The sequence below is a fragment of the Punica granatum genome, chromosome 2, assembly GCF_007655135.1.
Source record: "Punica granatum isolate Tunisia-2019 chromosome 2, ASM765513v2, whole genome shotgun sequence".
NCBI lineage: Eukaryota > Viridiplantae > Streptophyta > Magnoliopsida > Myrtales > Lythraceae > Punica > Punica granatum.
In genome coordinates this window covers 39,139,628-39,157,016 of record NC_045128.1, presented here as the reverse complement: position 1 = coordinate 39,157,016, position 17,389 = coordinate 39,139,628, and the positions used below count along the sequence as shown (strand labels likewise).

General features: G+C 41.1%; 4 protein-coding genes across 5 annotated transcripts; all 4 read left to right on the top strand.

Annotated features, from left to right (window-relative positions):
• Positions 1-1,128: 1,128 nt before the first annotated feature.
• LOC116194574 lies at positions 1,129-4,822 on the top strand. 2 transcript variants are annotated; one of them, XM_031523422.1, is made up of 4 exons: positions 1,129-1,936; positions 2,047-2,235; positions 2,318-2,489; positions 4,187-4,822. In XM_031523422.1, exons 1-4 carry the CDS (start codon positions 1,706-1,708, stop codon positions 4,327-4,329), a joined length of 735 nt encoding a protein of 244 aa, XP_031379282.1. In that variant the 5' UTR covers positions 1,129-1,705; the 3' UTR covers positions 4,330-4,822. The 2 variants fall into 2 exon arrangements, with proteins under 2 accessions (XP_031379282.1, XP_031379283.1); XM_031523423.1 differs by having other exon boundaries at positions 1,143-1,936; positions 4,190-4,817.
• A 1,189-nt stretch (positions 4,823-6,011) lies between these two features.
• Positions 6,012-6,893, top strand: LOC116193982. Its single transcript, XM_031522719.1, has one exon. It carries the CDS (start codon positions 6,012-6,014, stop codon positions 6,891-6,893), a length of 882 nt encoding a protein of 293 aa, XP_031378579.1.
• A 2,913-nt stretch (positions 6,894-9,806) lies between these two features.
• Positions 9,807-11,468, top strand: LOC116197703 (NDR1/HIN1-like protein 1). The gene is made up of 2 exons (XM_031527912.1): positions 9,807-10,423; positions 11,047-11,468. The coding sequence occupies exons 1-2, from the start codon at positions 9,998-10,000 to the stop codon at positions 11,248-11,250; spliced, it is 630 nt and encodes a 209-aa protein (XP_031383772.1). The 5' UTR covers positions 9,807-9,997; the 3' UTR covers positions 11,251-11,468.
• Positions 11,469-14,737: 3,269 nt separating this feature from the next.
• LOC116197609 (NDR1/HIN1-like protein 10) lies at positions 14,738-15,791 on the top strand. The gene has a single exon (XM_031527786.1). The coding sequence runs from the start codon at positions 14,849-14,851 to the stop codon at positions 15,530-15,532; it is 684 nt and encodes a 227-aa protein (XP_031383646.1). The 5' UTR covers positions 14,738-14,848; the 3' UTR covers positions 15,533-15,791.
• Positions 15,792-17,389: the final 1,598 nt, after the last annotated feature.

Sequence of the window (17,389 nt, the reverse complement as noted above, 5' to 3'; positions counted from 1 at the left end):
ATTTATTTATCTGTCAATCCAACGTACCGCCAATGAGATGTTAAAATCTCCTTGTAATGTTATGTTTGCATTACTAATCTCACATTGCACGGATTGCAGATGGAGGAGGTTAAGCTTGTGTTTGGTTTTTTAGTTGGATTATGATCCAACTAACTTGGTTTCGTGTGATGATTGCAAGTGCTGATAAATATATTAATATGTGAATATATATATATATATATATGTATGTATAGATGTGGAAATATATGTGAAATTTATTATTAAAAAATTAATTATAAAAATTATTAGGAAAAAGTATTAGTGAGAAATTATTGTTCTTTTTTCGATATGAACTCCGGTATTCGAAAGTTCAATTGGGCCCCGACTAATTCAGTTTAGCCGGATCGGTCCGATAAATGTCTCTTAGCATGAATTTTTTGCATTCACAAGGACACGAACCCGAGACCTTACTTAAGCGGAACAAGCGCTGAACCCCTTGAACTAACCCATGTTGGTTATTAAATGGAACAAAAATACAAAATAGTAATGATTATATTGTTGAATTTGGAAAAGAATAAAGTTGATTGTAGAGTTAAATTATTATCTAGATATCTCATGGTATCACCCGTTTCTCAAATTTATCACATGGTTTAAAAATTATACAGAAAAGCTCATGGTTTACATCTGGTTCTAAATCCATTACGACGTTAATTTCTCTGTTAATATTTAACAGTGTTATTGATGTGGAATTTAAGTGAGACCATTCTTGTCGCTGTGACCATTTATCCAGATTAAATTTGAGGAAAAAATTAAAATCATGGAATATATTTGGAGTCTACTAACGTTTCATTACCGAATAAATTAACGGCGAAATAAATTTAGAATAAGATATAAATCATAAGTTTTTTGATTAATTTGTAAACCATGAAAATGATTTGAGAAACGGTAAAATTATGAAATATATAGTATAATAATCTCAATTATTATCTAAAAATCACACGGATCCTAAGTCACTTTGGACACGTGTACGCTGATGGGACAAGTGTGATACGGGGATGCAATGTAATCCCTCGCAGGCAGAGATATTACCTTCCCCTTCCATACGCCTACGGTTGCAGCCTTTTTCCCCGGATCACCGTACTCACGCGACACTCTACCCCTGAGTTCCACGAGCCCCCTGACAACCTGACACCTGTCCCTCTAAAGTCCCCGACCTGAGAGATTAGGATAGGATTGTTGGAGAGCCCGCGAGTGGGGGCGAGCGAGGTGGCCCCAACCGCCGTAGTACTGGCATTGGGTGATGGAGGGGAAGGGGAGCCGGTCACTTCGGGGCCTCAAACTCGGACCGGGTGCCCATTCAGTAGGCCATAGGTAGGGTGGCGGCCTGAGGAGGTTCGTCACGTGACCCGAGCTCTTGCCGTCTTCTCTCTCCCCCCCCCTCTCTATACGGTTACTTTTCATCTCTCTCCATCTCCCCTCCCCCTCTACCTTTTAGAGAGAGAGAATGCGTTTCGCCATTTTTGAAAGTAGAGCCCTCCATTTCTCTCTCACTCTATCTCGCTCCTTCTGGTGGGTTTGCTTCAACGTCCCCGCTTCCGCCTCTTGAATTCTTCCTTTGCCAGGGTTCACTCTACTCTACTCTACTCTCACTCCACACAGCTGCTAGCTTAAAAAGCTCCCTCTGTGTGCGCCTGTGTTTGTGACAATCACCATAATAACAGTAGAAATGGCAGAGTTTCTCCCGAACTTGGATGACGGCGAGCTGTGGCTCCCCTCTGACATCTTCCTCAACGACGTCGCAGCTACCCACTATAGGAGGAGGCTCGGCCCTCGCCGCTTCTCTTCCTTGGACGAACTCTCCCGGAGCTTCTCCGCTTTCACCTTGCTCCCACCTCGCCCCTCCGCTGACAGTATAACTGTACCACCCGCTCTCAGTCTTTCCCCGAAGTACTTTGAGGTCTCTCTTCATCTCTCGCGCTCTGTCAAATTTTTATTTTTATTTTTTGGTACCATGCTTGAGTGTTTCCCTTCCACCTTCTTTTCACCGTGTTTTCTCCTGTTTGGCAGAACTCTATGCGCCCTACTCAGTACTGTACAGTGATCACTTCCCCGGCAACAGGGCCGCTGGCCGCCGCGATGACAACTTTCGGCGCTGCTCACCACAAGTACGACCGTAGTAATTGCATGCCGTTCGCTGTTGCTCCAAAGCTTCTCTACGACGAGTACCGTCTTCTGCAGCGAGCTCGGATGCCACAGGTAAGGGAGAACGTTATTATTGCTACTCTCGGTACGGCTCTCGAGGGGTATTATCATGACAGCTGTCGTCTCTGAGCTGTAGGTGGGGAGCCATGTTGAAGCCCGGGCCGGGGTTTTGCCGGACCGGGTCAAGAACCAGCTGGCCATATCCTGTCCGGGACGGGGAGCGTCTCGGAGGGAGTGTGGAGGGACTGGCGTATTCCTTCCTCGCGTTGGTGCGTATACCTCAGCCTCCGATTTTAGAAGGAAACGAGGTGAGACAACCATATTTGTTTCCTGTTTATATATATTATTTAGTCTCACTTTTCGGGTTCAGCTGTAACGGGTTGATTCTTCGAGTTAAATTTATGTTCATGAATAATAATCATGTCTCGGAAATAGTATTATCGACATGGATTATGTTTTGCATCCGCATCGACTGGCTCGTGGTGAAGTTGAGCAGCGACTCTACTTCGTTTAATACCTGAGTTGGGTCGATACTGAAGTTCAAGTTAATTAAACATGTTAAAACTTTAACTGCCTTAGACAATTCCCCATTCATTGGGTTTGGTGCGCCAGGCATTATGTGTTTGAAATTCACTGATTAGATAGTTTTTCGATTGTGAGAAATAGCTCTGTCATAGCTCTGTCAACTGGTTTGGGTCCTAGTCTTGATACTGTCAGCATCAAGGACTTGTCTTTCTTGCTTTCTCTTTCAAGGAATTAATTCTTTGTTCTGCATTGGTTGTGGTAAAAGGTCGTGCTTCCATGCCAGTCCTTTACTCTCCCATTTAGTGCCCAGTAGCTTTCTCTGGGTTTAGCACATTTGAACTTCTCTTTTTATGGGGATATTGGGTAATAAGGAACAACCCCATTGTCAGTGATGAGTAAATAACCCAAATGGAACAGGGAATCCTATTGGGCAGGGTTGCTAGAATGTGAAACTACAGACATACATATTTATTGTTTCCGCTGCTGGTGTTATCTTTTCTTATGTAACGTCGCCTTCGCTGATCTTACAAAGTAAGTTGCCAGTTTCGGATCTCAAGTTGTTTTAGTATGGGGCATGAGAGACCCAGCGAACAGCTCGTTTGGACTCCTTTCTCAACCCACTTGTATTCCTTGATATAGGAGATTTTATGGCATTAAATGTTAATAATGTGACTTGATGCTATTTTAGCATGGCCGAACTATAGAGAACCTCTATTATTGTGTCAATTTTAGCTACTTCGGTTGTACAAATATGGTAAACCATAATAGCCTATGCATGTGCATCCGACGTGTGCACGTAGTGGCATCTAGCAAGCAAGTCTTTATTCCTTAGTAAAGATACATAATAGCATCCCTGCATTCTGAGTAACTTATCAATGGCTTTCATTTGAGGAGATTCTCGTTTGGGTTATATTTCCAACCATTTGATCCTGAATGTCTTTATTAATTCCCTGCTTACCTTTAATTAAATATATTCGGTCGGGGGAACGTCCTTCAGTGTCCTTTGATATGGGCATGTCTGTTGTGTGACAACATGACATAGTACTATTACCTTGAAGTAATTGTTAGTGCTTGCACTGTGCCTTTTAATTAATCTTATATTATTATAATATGGTAACTTTCTCAGGTGGTACTTCTAGGATAATGTCTTTGTTAGTGGTATATCGTTGTATAATCATTATGTATCTTCTTCTGCTAATGTATATTGTTGCTGGGATGCTCCTAGTGTAGATAAAGCTCTTCTTAGAGTATGATTAAGCTGATTATTCTTTTCCCTTAATAACGTACCATAATAGGGAAAATGGTTGTATAGAAAATTATATGTGAAATTGAGAGGCACCTAAAGAGCGTTCAAGATGACTCTCAGTGATTCTCCCTACGAGTATTAATTGCTTCAACTTAAACTAGAAAATTCAGTAATGAGATGCTTATTTGCATTTATCCCTGGAGAATCTCGAGTCAATTTTTTTCATATTGCCAGCAGGTACAAGGAATACACTAGACATTAAAATTTCTGAGCAGATGAACTCCATCGTGACGGACGGTGTGGTCGCTAGGCAGGAGAAGGAACGGCACTACCAAGTTCCTCCTGAGATGGCCTTGCCCCATGATTGGACGTACTGATGAGCTACTACATTGAACGGGCACGTGTCCTAAAATCGCAGGAAATAATCAGGATTCAGAGGAGAGTTAATAATCTTTTGGGCTTTTGGGAAGTGGGACTTGGAAAGGTAGTGATATAATACTTGCATCTCCTTATGAAGTGTATACAAGGTATGTTTGTCTCATGCATTTCCGCCTTTTGTTGTTGTTTTGTCTAGTCGTAGTCCATGCTTAGCTTTGTAAATTGTAGGAATAATGTGGTGCTGACTGTCGGTTGGTTGTGTGGGGAATTAGAATGTTTGTCTTTGTATAATGCAGTTCACTAACCTTGATCGATCCTTCCCTTAAAAATAGTTATGTTATGATCTCTTTGCTGGCCCTACTGTTTGTTCATTGCCTGTGATAATCTTTCCGAGAGAATCCTCTCAGGTCTTAAAAATGCCAAACTTCATTGTCATTTACTGCTCTGATAGGCTTCCTGGCCTGCTTCTGCTTTACATTCGAGACTTGTAATTGAAATGCTTACTTTCTTTCAATGTTGGTGGTTTTATCGTTTTGGTCCGAGTTCCTTCATTTTTGGGACACATCCAATGGCTAGAGAAATGCGCAATATATCGTGAATCAACTGGTGGAGACATGACAACCTCAATTTTGCAACAGTAATCAACTGGTGGAGACATGACAACCTCAAATTTTGCATCGTATCTGTCGCTTTTCCTTGTGCAATAAAGCTGAAAGGAAAGATGTGCTGGAAGCGTTAAACTCCCAACTACTGGCGTATCCATCTATGTGTTGTTGGACCGTCTCTTTAGCCCGAGAATTCTGGATATGTTGTTTCATTGCTCTGAATCGGAGTACTGGTAACCGGTCCTCGTCGACCTTGCAGTAAGCTTGACATGTCACTGTACAGAAACCCGACCTTTCAATTCTCAGTTGGATCAGTGTCCATGATTAACAAGGCTGACAATTCGGTGCTACTGGTTAAATGGGAAGCCAACGCTTGGCAGTGCAACGCAAATCATGCACCTAATGCAGAAGAAACAGGCGGGCCTGCGGGGCGAGCTAGGCCTCCAGTAGGTGCACCAGTTCTTGTTGAGAAAGATGCACTATTATTTGACCCATCGTAGAAGCCACGATTTCCTCAAATCCCTTTCACCAATAAGTCTTGCATGACATTTTCTTCTGCATATATGTTATAGTCGGCGGGATTGGGAATGTCCGTGATCTTGACACACGTTTGACTTTCGTAATATGATAATTTTATAAATGGTAAACTTTTATAATATGATAATTTCACTATTAGGCCTTACCCAACATGCGAATTAGACTAATTTCAAAAGTTTTATGTAGGATCTTTAAATCATAGCGAGCCGATCAAACTCCTTCCTTAGGTTGTGCTTACCAACAGCTATGTCGTCTCCCGGTTTCAAATAATCAATCCGTCGATTCTTGTCCTATGACTAGCTAATTATTACTTGGCCAAATCTTGCAACCTTTCTTAGTATTTGGGCGACATTGAAGTTAGAACAGTTTGATATCGCATTGTCCCTGTCTCATGCAGAGATCTCCTAGTAATTGCTGTTGGATGGTCTGGCAGCTCATTGTAAGCATCAACAGTCGTTTGATTTCATTCCCTAACATTGGAAAATCATCCCTGCCCTCTCTCTTTCCCTCCTCTTCCTCTCATCATTGCCGCGAATAACATGGCTTCCTCGGCCGATGACCAACCGAAAATAGAACTCGTGAGACCTGCAGCGAGTCGCGACCCTGCTGCACCAACCTCTCCTCATCCTGCTCTGTCAACGGACGAGCAACCCGCTTTGGGGTACCCTCCAGTCATAGGTTACCCTCCAGGGGACCCCAGGGGCCCTGGACCATACGCCTACCCCTATCCAGCCCCGGCACCGCCTATCCACGGGCCATACCCGGATCCTGGCACTTCGTATGGGCAACGGCAAGTGGAATGGCGCCGCCTGTCACGCTTCACCCGTGGTGCCCTCCTGGCAATCTCCATCTTCGTTGTCTTGCTCCTTTCAGCCACCATCATTATCCAAATGGCGCTGCACCCCAGGATGCCCAACTTCCTACTCTCCGGCTTTTCTGTATCACATCTCAGTATCTCCAACGACTCAGTCCTGCTGGCGAACTGGGAAGCGAACGTCGTTGTGGAGAACCGGAACAGCCATATAAGGCTCGAGCTTCCCTTGGTTTGGAGCTTCATCTACCACAGGGATCCCCAGAGGTACTTATCGTTGATGAAGTACAATGAGCCCCTGACCCTGGGGAAAAAGTCGAGAAGGGTGATCGACTTGAAGATGATGACATCGGCTTCGGAGCAGCCCGACACCAGGGTGGTCAATGCCGTTCGGAACGAGCTGGATAGCAGCAATAAGAAGGTGAACTTCAGTCTGGCAATGGAAGTGGCGATGAAGTTCAAGTACAGCTGGTGGTGGAAGAAGGGCGCAACCATGATGGTTTACTGCGGAGACCTCGTGGTTGAATTCGATGTCGAGTCCGGGTTTGGTTTTTCCGGAAGTTTAGCAGGCAATGACAAGCCCAGGAAATGCCTGCTTCTTAGTAATTGATAAGATTATGTCCAATTATCCACCGGCACATGGATAAATGAAATTCGACATTCTTATTACCTCGATAGAATGTCTTTTCTTTTTTCCACTATATTGGCCTGCATAGTATTTCAGCCAATGATGATCTACCCCGTTCATCGTCTCAAAACTGTCCTAACTAAAGCTCGATCGATATATCTTGGTCAACTAGGCACGGGGGAAACGAAACGAAACGAAACCGGCCCTTGGGGACGTATTTGTTAATCTCCTATCATTCCCTGAAGGCCTCTGATCCATCAGCTCTGGGAATTTGGGGTGTTGACTGTGTGCTTGGACAGCCCAATAAGCCTATGACCATTCTATGACCTCATCGGCCCACCCACGATCAAGGAATGACTATGTCGTATAGTTTGAACCAGTTCGTGGAGAGATTAGACGGCGTTCAAGTTCAGGAAACCCGGACCGTTATACATTGCTGGTTGATCGTGTCTGGACGAACGACAGCGTAAGTCTATTTTGTGCTTAGCAACTGTTGTTGCACCTGCGATAACTCGAACCGATGGAAGGAACTTTTGCACGAAGAAAACAACCGAGAACAAGCGAAATCAACTGCTCAGCTTTTAGAGCCATTCATGAATCTTGAAATTCTGTGATGTCCTAATTTTGATTCGTTTCTTAGCGCTGTCCAAGCATTTCATCTCCTACCCCCTTTTTTTTTTAAAAAAAAAATGGATATAAATGTATCCCTGGCTAGAAGATTCCCCACCAATGAATTGTTTTCTCCTCCCACACTTTATTCTATATTGATCCACCTTTTTTGAGCTTTCTTGGGCTCTTGACTTGAATTGAATCTCATCAATTTGTCCTTTTTCCAATCCGCCATATACCGAATAATAACATTAGGAAAAGGAGGTGAAAAGAAAACGAGGCATGCATTAGATAATCTTCGATGCTTGTTGTCCCCTGGAGAGCAACTTTTTAGATTCCAAGAAATGAGCCATAGAGATAAATAATGGAAGTTTCATCCGATAATTAAACATGATATCTCGTGGCTAGGAATTGACTCTCTTTTGTTACGCAACATTATTAATAGCATTACTTTCGCTCCTTAATTATACATCGGAGAAACTCTCAAGTTGTTCCATAACATTGGGTTAGAGTATTTGATCATTCCAAATTCTTTTTTTTTTTTCAATATAAGGGAGACAACGTTATTTTGAAGGAATGGATGAGGAAAAAAAAAATAAAAGGCAATAAGAAACTTACTGACTGAGACTAATACTCGTTGGATATTGAAGTCAGTTCACCCTAATTACAAAGTTCTTAGATTTTTTTTGTATCAGTTGTTAGTACTATTAATTTTTACTGGAGTTATGAACAATTAAGCTCATATCCAATCTAAAAGGTTATACTGTCGGATGACTGTATCTAATTAAATCACCTTATAAAATCAGAGTTCTCTTTGTATACGTCCAAGGGATCGTAAGATCCATAGGACATCCTCGTTGCACCGAAACCTGTTTTTCTTTTTCTTTAATAAATCTGTGGACGTTGGTGAACTTTGAAAAAAAGGGTCCGGCCGGGCATGACATTTCATTTTCATGGAAACGAAGAGTGCGTTCGGTTTCAGAGTTAAAGTAATTTTAATTTTGATTTTGATTTTGATCGTAAAAATGGACAAATGAGATTGTATTATAAATTTGACTTGAAAAACGTGTATTTTTATTGTGTAGTGTATAGAGTTAAAATCAAAATCATGATTTTAAAATTTGATCATAAAATCAAACGGGCCCGAAGCCTTTTTGGCATCCGCCGCCCGCAGGACCAAAAATTCCGCATGTACAAATTGGATATATATGTATATATATACATACATATATCAGCTGTTGCTTTTCCTGTTCCTTTCCCCAAAACTTTTCTCACTTTCTTTCATCAAGCGAAAAGTAATCAGAGATATCCTTGATTAAGCTTACGTGACAAGAACAACTCGAGGGATCCATAATGTATATTCAAAGGGATGATGAACGTACGTATTGCCTTTATGTGCATCCTCAGATATACCTAGCTTCCATGTAAGAGGATTCCGTGAATTTGTCCATCAATTAAATTTTATATACTTGATTTCCATTAGTACATACGTTACTTTTATGATATGGGAAGTATATTCTTGAACATAATCATCTAAGGTTCGGGGGGGCCACACTCCAAAAGGTGTAGATTCTTGCCGAATGGACGGTTAATGGGTTGGGAATCAGATGCTCAGCCAGTATATTATCAGTTGAGTGATGTCGCGATTTATTGGAGTACTGATTAATATAATCTAAACCGACATAGTATGAGTTCAGTAGGAGCTATGTACTATGCGCCGGTGAAGTAAGACGTCGGTGGATAATATCGGAGCCGAGACTATTGAGAAAAGTCGTGGACAATAGACCGGAATTATATGTATGTCCTGGGGCTAGTTATGTGGGCTTGAGGGCATTTTAATTAAATTCGATATGGATAGCCAACCAAACTATGCAAAAGTAAACGAAAGAGATGTTTCGCTCATTACCACATGCACCTAACACCCACGAAATAATTTCTCGATCATGGTTAAGATTGCATGGACAAGCCATGGGACCCTTGTGGCACGGGGTCAGGTCCCAAAAGTAAACCAAGGTCTTCCATAAGAACCCACCAAGAAAATCCTAATAAAGTCAGTACGGTATATGATAAACACCCGCCATTAATCTTCCGTTAAATAATTTAACGTGATGAAATACCAATAAAATTCAAAATACGAGTTATGAATTATCGGTTTTGTCGCAAGTGTAACAGTGCAGCAGTGAAGTGAAGGGCTTTGGCTGGTGTCCCAAGTCCTTCTCCACCACACAATCACTATCACTACGTGTACCTGTCTTCCATTCCATTAAATCTCTCAGTCCCTTCCCTTACTTTTCTCCTAATGGAATCCCTTAAAATTTTCCCTCACGTAAATCGTTTCATTCACTTTTATGGACATGACATACCCATTCCATCCTAATTAGAGAAAAAGCGAGGAACGCCGCCTCACCATAAATCCGACAGCAGGCCGCCATCGCAAGAGAGAACACCACAGATCCCTCTGCCGCATACCCAAGCCAATGTCAGCCAAGGACTGCGACGACCATGGGGACAGGCGCCGCAAGTTGTTCCGCCGCCTGTGCGCGGGCTTGCTGGTCTTCAACCTCATCCTGCTGGTCATCGTCCTGCTGGTGTGGGCCATCCTGAGGCCGCACAAGCCCCAGTTCGTGCTGCAGGACGTGACCATTTACAACCTCAACGCCTCCGTCCCCAACTTCCTGACCACCAGCATCGGGGTGACCATCTCGTCCCGCAACCCGAATGACCGGATCGGGGTCTACTACGACAGGGTGGGCGTGTTCGCGACCTATAACAACCAGCAGATCACCCTCCGGTACCAGATCCCGCCGTCCTACCAGGGCCATAAGGAGGTCGACATCTGGTCCCCAGTCCTCTCCGGCAACTCCGTTCCGGTGGCACCCTACAACTCCTTCGCCTTGAACCAGGTTCCATTACCAAACACTGAGCTAATTCTCTTATTCTTTTATCTGAGTGTCCATACATAAAATTGTTGTCGACAACAATTTGAGTATTATCCCGAACTGCATAACGACTACATGAAAATGGACTGTGTCGAGCCAATTCCGAGATTACCTATGAGGTCGTTTTCGATTTGTGAAAATGAGAAGATAATGGAATAGTGTCGAGCGGTACACGATAAGCCGTCCCGGACGATCACGACACGCGGCCTAATTTTCAATCCCATCTAAGTTTTGTCACTCAATAAAGGAGCGGGGCCTCGTACGCCTTAGAAATTTGTATAGTTTTCATATCAATTATTGGTAGGACAAGTTTGATACAATGACATACTCGGTTACGGTTTCGTGGTTATTAATTTAAACAGTTCGATTAGAAAACCATATTAGTCAATTGAAAATGGATGCCAAATTGCTATACCTGCAGTTATCATCATCGTTCCGACTTTAGATAACATATACTTAAAGTGAGCATAGAATTTACGATATTCATCATGGTGCGACCTGCTGAAAATTATTTACGTCGTATTTCCCGCTGATATTATTAATTGGAAGTGATCTTTTTCCACTTGTCAAAATCTTGACGGGAGCAGGAGCAGGCGGGTGGGGCCCTGCTGCTGATGATCAAGATAGATGGACGGGTGAGATGGAAAGTCGGGACCTTCACCTCCGGCCGCTACCACATCTACGTGAAATGCCCAGCTTACATCAGCTACGGCAGCAAGAATAACGGCATCGTCGTCGGCGGTAACGCCGTCAAGTACCAGATGGTCCAGAAGTGCAGCGTCAGCATATGATCAGTATGAGCATGAGACGGACACGCCGTCAAGGATCATCTCACCACCGTTAAGAGGCTCGTATTCCTATATAAATATATATATATATATATATATAAATCTTTCAGTAATCTCTGTATATTAAAGAAACGCGAACGTAAGTTCATGCTTCCGAATTGTATACAGTCGGTTGACCAAACCGTAATATCATAACTTATAATTGCCGTCAAATTTGTGTATACGTTACGTCCTTACTAGAGAACGAGGATTGGTCTTTCACATGGCATGAACTGTGCTAGTCATTTTCGATCACTCACCAACCCTATCTTCTAATTAAGTGGTGGAGCGATTGAGGAAACCTCTGCCACGCATGTGCTTTGTTTGTCTCAATACTGAAAAATTATATTGCGTTTGATAACGCAATTAAGTTTGATTTAATTTTATTTAGTTTGATTTGAAAAGACGAAGTCAAAAATAGTTGAGAAAAGTATGTGAGAGAATTCAAAAAAGAAAATAAAAAAAAGTAATTATTATATTGTTGAATTGATAAAAAATATTGAATAATTGAGAGAATTTAATATTAAACAATTAATTGTAATAATAGATAAGAAAAAGTAAGAGAGAATTTGAAGAAAAAGATAGAAATAAAGATTATATTGTTAAATTGATAAAAAAGAAAAATAAAGTTAAATTTGATTTTGTAAACAAACATAAATACGTAATACCATGTAAGGAAATTTGGCCGAGACTGAAGGCGGGCTCCGCTCATTAATGTAAAGATCGACATGCCTTCAAGTGTGCGATGTGTGGTCGGCCTAGCTGACTGCTATATGGACCTTTATTTGCTATTTGCGGAATTCTGCCCTTAAATCGACAGCTCTCGAGAATGGAGTCCAGCTCAATGACACACGACCTCGATCGAGAACCAAGAAGTTTCGGATCGTTCTCATCAATGGCGTTACATGTCTAATTTATTTTCCATATTTCCATCACTTGCCAAGCATATGGCCTTCCTCGTTACTTGAATAGAAAAATCGATAGTTATAATCCGATCTTGCCAAGGAGATCCAGTAAGCTGGTCCAATTATGTCTACATAAGGAAGTTGGGCCCGAGCCCAAGAAATCAAGATTCACCAATGCAGCCCAAACCAGAAATGGACTGGGCCCAAAAGTGGATTAAAGACTCTCGGCAAACCTTATGATTTGCCTGTCAGATATAGCACGATCGAATCGTACGCAATTGAATGTTTGGGTTATTGGACAGGGTCAACATTCGCATCAACGTCAAAATAATCGCCAATTTCAACACGGAAATAAGACAAATAAGATGCCATATCCCATAATTAATTAGTAGGATTTGTCCAATTTTATTACTTGCTGATACAGATCACACCTTCTTCCTTGCATGACTTTTCTAAAAATGTTTTTTATTAACGAATATGGATTAATTAAAATAGTTCGACACTTACTCCATTTACGTAAGATTTGGAATTCAAGTCTCGTGAATAGTTTCACATTTGGAGAGATTTACCTCTAGTGGACCAACCGGACTCGAATATAATTATTAGTTGAGGTTCATTGGACTTATAAATAGTAATGCGTACGCCAAAAAAATCTTTTCTTTATGTTGGACTTGGTATGTATCCATATTATCAATTTATTAAATTAGTTAATTGGAGAAAGGGGCATAGCGCAAGCACACTCTTGTTTTCAGTTTTGATTCCAGTGATATTTCCTTATGCTAATATCATGTATATCTTTTATAATAAAAAAAATCAAATAATTAGGTATTAATATCAATTATGTAGTAATATCTCGACTTGGGCACATTGCGTCATCCCGCACATTGTTCACCTAGTAATAGATTAGACCCAGTTAAACAAGTCCCAACAAAGCCACTGATATTTCAAATTGGAAATGGGGCAGTTCACAGCATGTGGAAACGACTTTTTTGGTCATGTGCCAATTATATATAGACGAAAACTGCGACATCTAAACCTCTTCCAACAAGTACACCGAAAATTTAATAATAAAAGACAATAACAATAATAATAAAACCTATTCCAACGACAACTCAATAATATATATATATATATATATATATATAAACTAGAAAACACCTTTTTTTTTAATTATATGGCCAATAAAAAAAAAACTCTCATTCCGTGGGGACTGGTTCAGTCCCCACGCATCCTTGTCCAATGCTTCAATATGGATTAAATTTGCTAGGCTTGTGTTTGTTTTTCGAGTTAAATAATTATCTAACTCAACTTTCTTTTGTGTAATGAATGCAAATGTTAATAAATATATTGATACGTGAGAATATATATATGTATGTCTATGTAGATGTGAAAGTAAATAAAAAATTTATTATTGAAAATTGATATGTATATATAGATGCGAAAATATATGAAAAATTTCTTATTAAATAATTGATTATAAAATGAATTAAAAAAGTATAATTAAGAATTTTTATTAAATGGTAAAAAAGACAAAATAATAATAATTATATTATTGAATTTGGTGAAGAATATAATTGAGTTGGATTGAATAATTTATTTTACTTAAAAACCAAATAAAGCTGGCTACTGGGCACAGCAAGAAAATGTTCACTAATTACCATAAAATGTTCCCGTTCCGTATTATTACCACAACAAGAACTAATCGCTCATCCTCGACGTAGAATGAAAAGGCCACATGTTATTAGGTTTCGGCCCCATTTCTCTTTGAAAGAAAAAGGTTATATATCACATATATTCAGTTACGAAATATAGTCCAATTGACAAATTGTAATATCAGCGACTAGACTATAACCATAGAATAATGGTCGAATTGCTGAAAAGATCTCGTCAACAGGGATACATCGTGTTTGACAAAAAATGAAAAATGAAAAAAGGTCCTTAGTTATATTACGTTATCTTCATAATAGGATTTCTCGCATCCTTATTTTTTTTCGGTGAAACAATGAACATCTTCAACTTGACAACTGAAGCTAATTTTATTTAAGCATCAAATTTGGCCTTAGCTACTAGATAGTATTTTTTTTTTCATTTTCCTATTCATAGTGGCCTACCAAAGTAATAAAATACTTTTCTTTTTAGGCATGTGCTCTGGTATTTAAAAGTTTAACGAATCCCGATTAATTTAGTAGAGCCCAACAAATCCAACTAATTTAATTCAAGCAGTATCGAATCGACGAGCGATTAAGAGATAAAACTCTTATAATATTGAATTTTCTCCATTTCCAATTTCACATCACTCAATGTTTTTGAGATATATATATATATATATATACATATATCTTTTCAAATAAATAAATAAATAAACGCCAACAAGAAATATTTTGGAACCTTCCGGGCAACATCCTCGTTCACATGGGACCTCCGCGTGCACATTATACACTTCAAAACGTCTTCCCATCAAAACAACCGCGTTAACGCGCTCCGCCCACTTCCGTCTTCATGTCGCAATAACCTCCCCCATCCCTCTCTATATATATGCACACATACACACGCTCTCCATCATCGTCTCTTACTGCCATCGATCGGACTTTCTCAATTATATCAGACTCCTACTCGTTTTCCCTACGCATACCTTCTAATCTCGATCCTTCCGAGCCATGTCGGAGAAGCAAGCCCCCCTCAATGGGGCCTACTACGGCCCGTCGGTCCCACCCCGGAAGTCCTACCTCCGCCCGGGCAGGAGCAGGGGCTGCGGCTGCGGATGCTGCCTCTTGACGCTCCTCCTGGAGATTATCGTGACCGTTGTGGTCATCGTCGGCCTCGCTGCCTTCATCTTCTGGCTCATCTTCCGCCCCAACCTCCTCAAGTACCATGTGACGGACGCGCAGCTGACGCAGTTCAACCTCACCACCACCACCTCCAACTCCCAGCAGCTTAACTACAACCTCCGCCTCAACCTCACCCTTCGCAACCCCAACAAGAAGATCGGCGTCTACTACGACCGCATCGAGGCCCGGGCATACTACGAGGGACAGCGCTTCCACGACGTGACCTTACCAAAATTCTACCAGGGCCACAAGAACACCACCATCCTCTCCCCCACGTTCGAGGGCCAGCGGGTCATCGTCCTCGGGAGCGACGAGCTCTCCGACTTCAACTCCGACAAGGCCGCTGGGGTGTACGACATCGACGTCAAGCTCTACCTCAGGGTTCGGTTCAAGCTCGGGAAGATCAAGACGTTCCGCTTCAAGCCGAAGATCAAGTGCGACCTTAAGGTGCCCGTCAGCACCGCCGGTTCGGCCAGTGATTTTGGGTCCACCAAGTGCGATTTTGATTGGTGATCGATTACTTAGTTGACCGGCAGGTCATATATTACCATTTCCTGCTATTTCATTCATTTTTGGTTTTTCATTTATTTGGTGTATTTACTGGCACATTCGGATTATTTTTTGTTTTGCTCGAGTTATACCTTAGGGTGAGGTTATATTGAATGGTCAATTGGGTTCATATTGACCATTTCTTTGTTGCTTATTATATTCGTTTTCTTCATGTACATAGAAAATAAATAAAGGAACTTCTTATAGGGTTTCTCTCTGTAAATTATGTGTGCTTTCTGTGTTCTACCATCGTACATCATCTTCCACTCATTTACTATCACGAATCCCGAATAATAATCGAGTGGACGAGAATAAGAAAAGATCTCATCGCATACCTATGTTGTTCAACATATTCCACTTAATTTTTTTTCGATGTGTACTATGGTATCTAGAAGCCCAATGAGATCTGACTAATTCAATCGAGAGATCGACATATTCCGCTTAATTAGATACGAGATATATGAAGAGTTATTATGTTGCCAAGTATATATAACATGAACATATGCTTAGTGAGGATCGAGTTGGTCCGGTTGCGGGGGCTGAGTCATAATCGGGTTGGATTTGATTGCTCAAATTAATATGTCGCCATCCATTCCATTGACATGGTGGAGAGTGTCACAATAATCAAAACTTGTGGCAGTTGGCTGAATTTTGCGGTGTTTGACTTTTTCTTTGGCTGACTCCATTCAATTGACAATTTCTTAAATAAGTCCTTCGCCGGAGTACGTACGTATTCTTTTATCCCCTAATAAGCCTTTCAATTGCTATTGGGACCCAGAAAATGAAATCCAATGCTTAAACTGGACGGCATTGAAAAAACACACATGGTTTTCGCAAGGAACACCAATAGATGAATTACAACAATTAATTAAAATTACTTAAGCTCGAAGTCGTCAAATCTCAAGAGTGTCCAGCAGTCGATTTGCTATTCTAACGGGTCGCAGATTATTATTCCCGGCAATATATTTAACTTTAGTGTATGAAGTTAAGTATATATTCATACAAGATGAACTATTTTTCTTCACACCCGGCCTTGACGAAACAGAGAATCCAATTACTACAAGTACATGTGGATTTAACAACGGAAATAAAATTCAGAGTGCTGACTATAGTACATAGTACAGTTGGATTTGGGCACGACAACCTTACTTTTTATGATCATTCGATGACCACGTGCGAGGTTGATCCGAATAAGAGATATCAATGAACGCATTAGCTAGCCCTCGAGCGATTAATAAGGTTTGACACCTTTTGAATGTGATGTAGGCCCATTTGACATTTATGTCCTCGGACCCGCAAGCATGAAATAGGTCTAATTAATTGTTCAAAGAGATATGTATTGACCCAAATTTTAGGATCACCATCGGCCCATGAGGACGATTGCGGACATTCTATATGGTCCTGCATTGATGGTAACCGATAACGAGCCTTCTGTGTTATAATGGAAGACACCGATCAATCATCACATCACTAGGAAGAACTGCCTTCGGCCAACCTTGGATCGCCCCGTTTGCCCCAAGCAGGTAAAACCGAGACATGGAGTCGAGATCTGAGCTTCAGGTCCTGATGGTCTTCACGATCCGATCCGCACGAACAACACTCCAAGCTAATCTGCACGAATGGACGCCGAGGGTGTTCCTCGATTTCCCCCTCCGATACTTAAGTCAGTCTAGGGTTTATTTAAGTTTTGCATTAACCATAAAATAACGCACCTAACATGTTTATATAGGAGGGAAGTCATATCGGGATATTCTCAGAATACTCGGGTGAAGATATATCCAGCAAATATATGATGATACGAGTTACGTGATTAAGGAAATG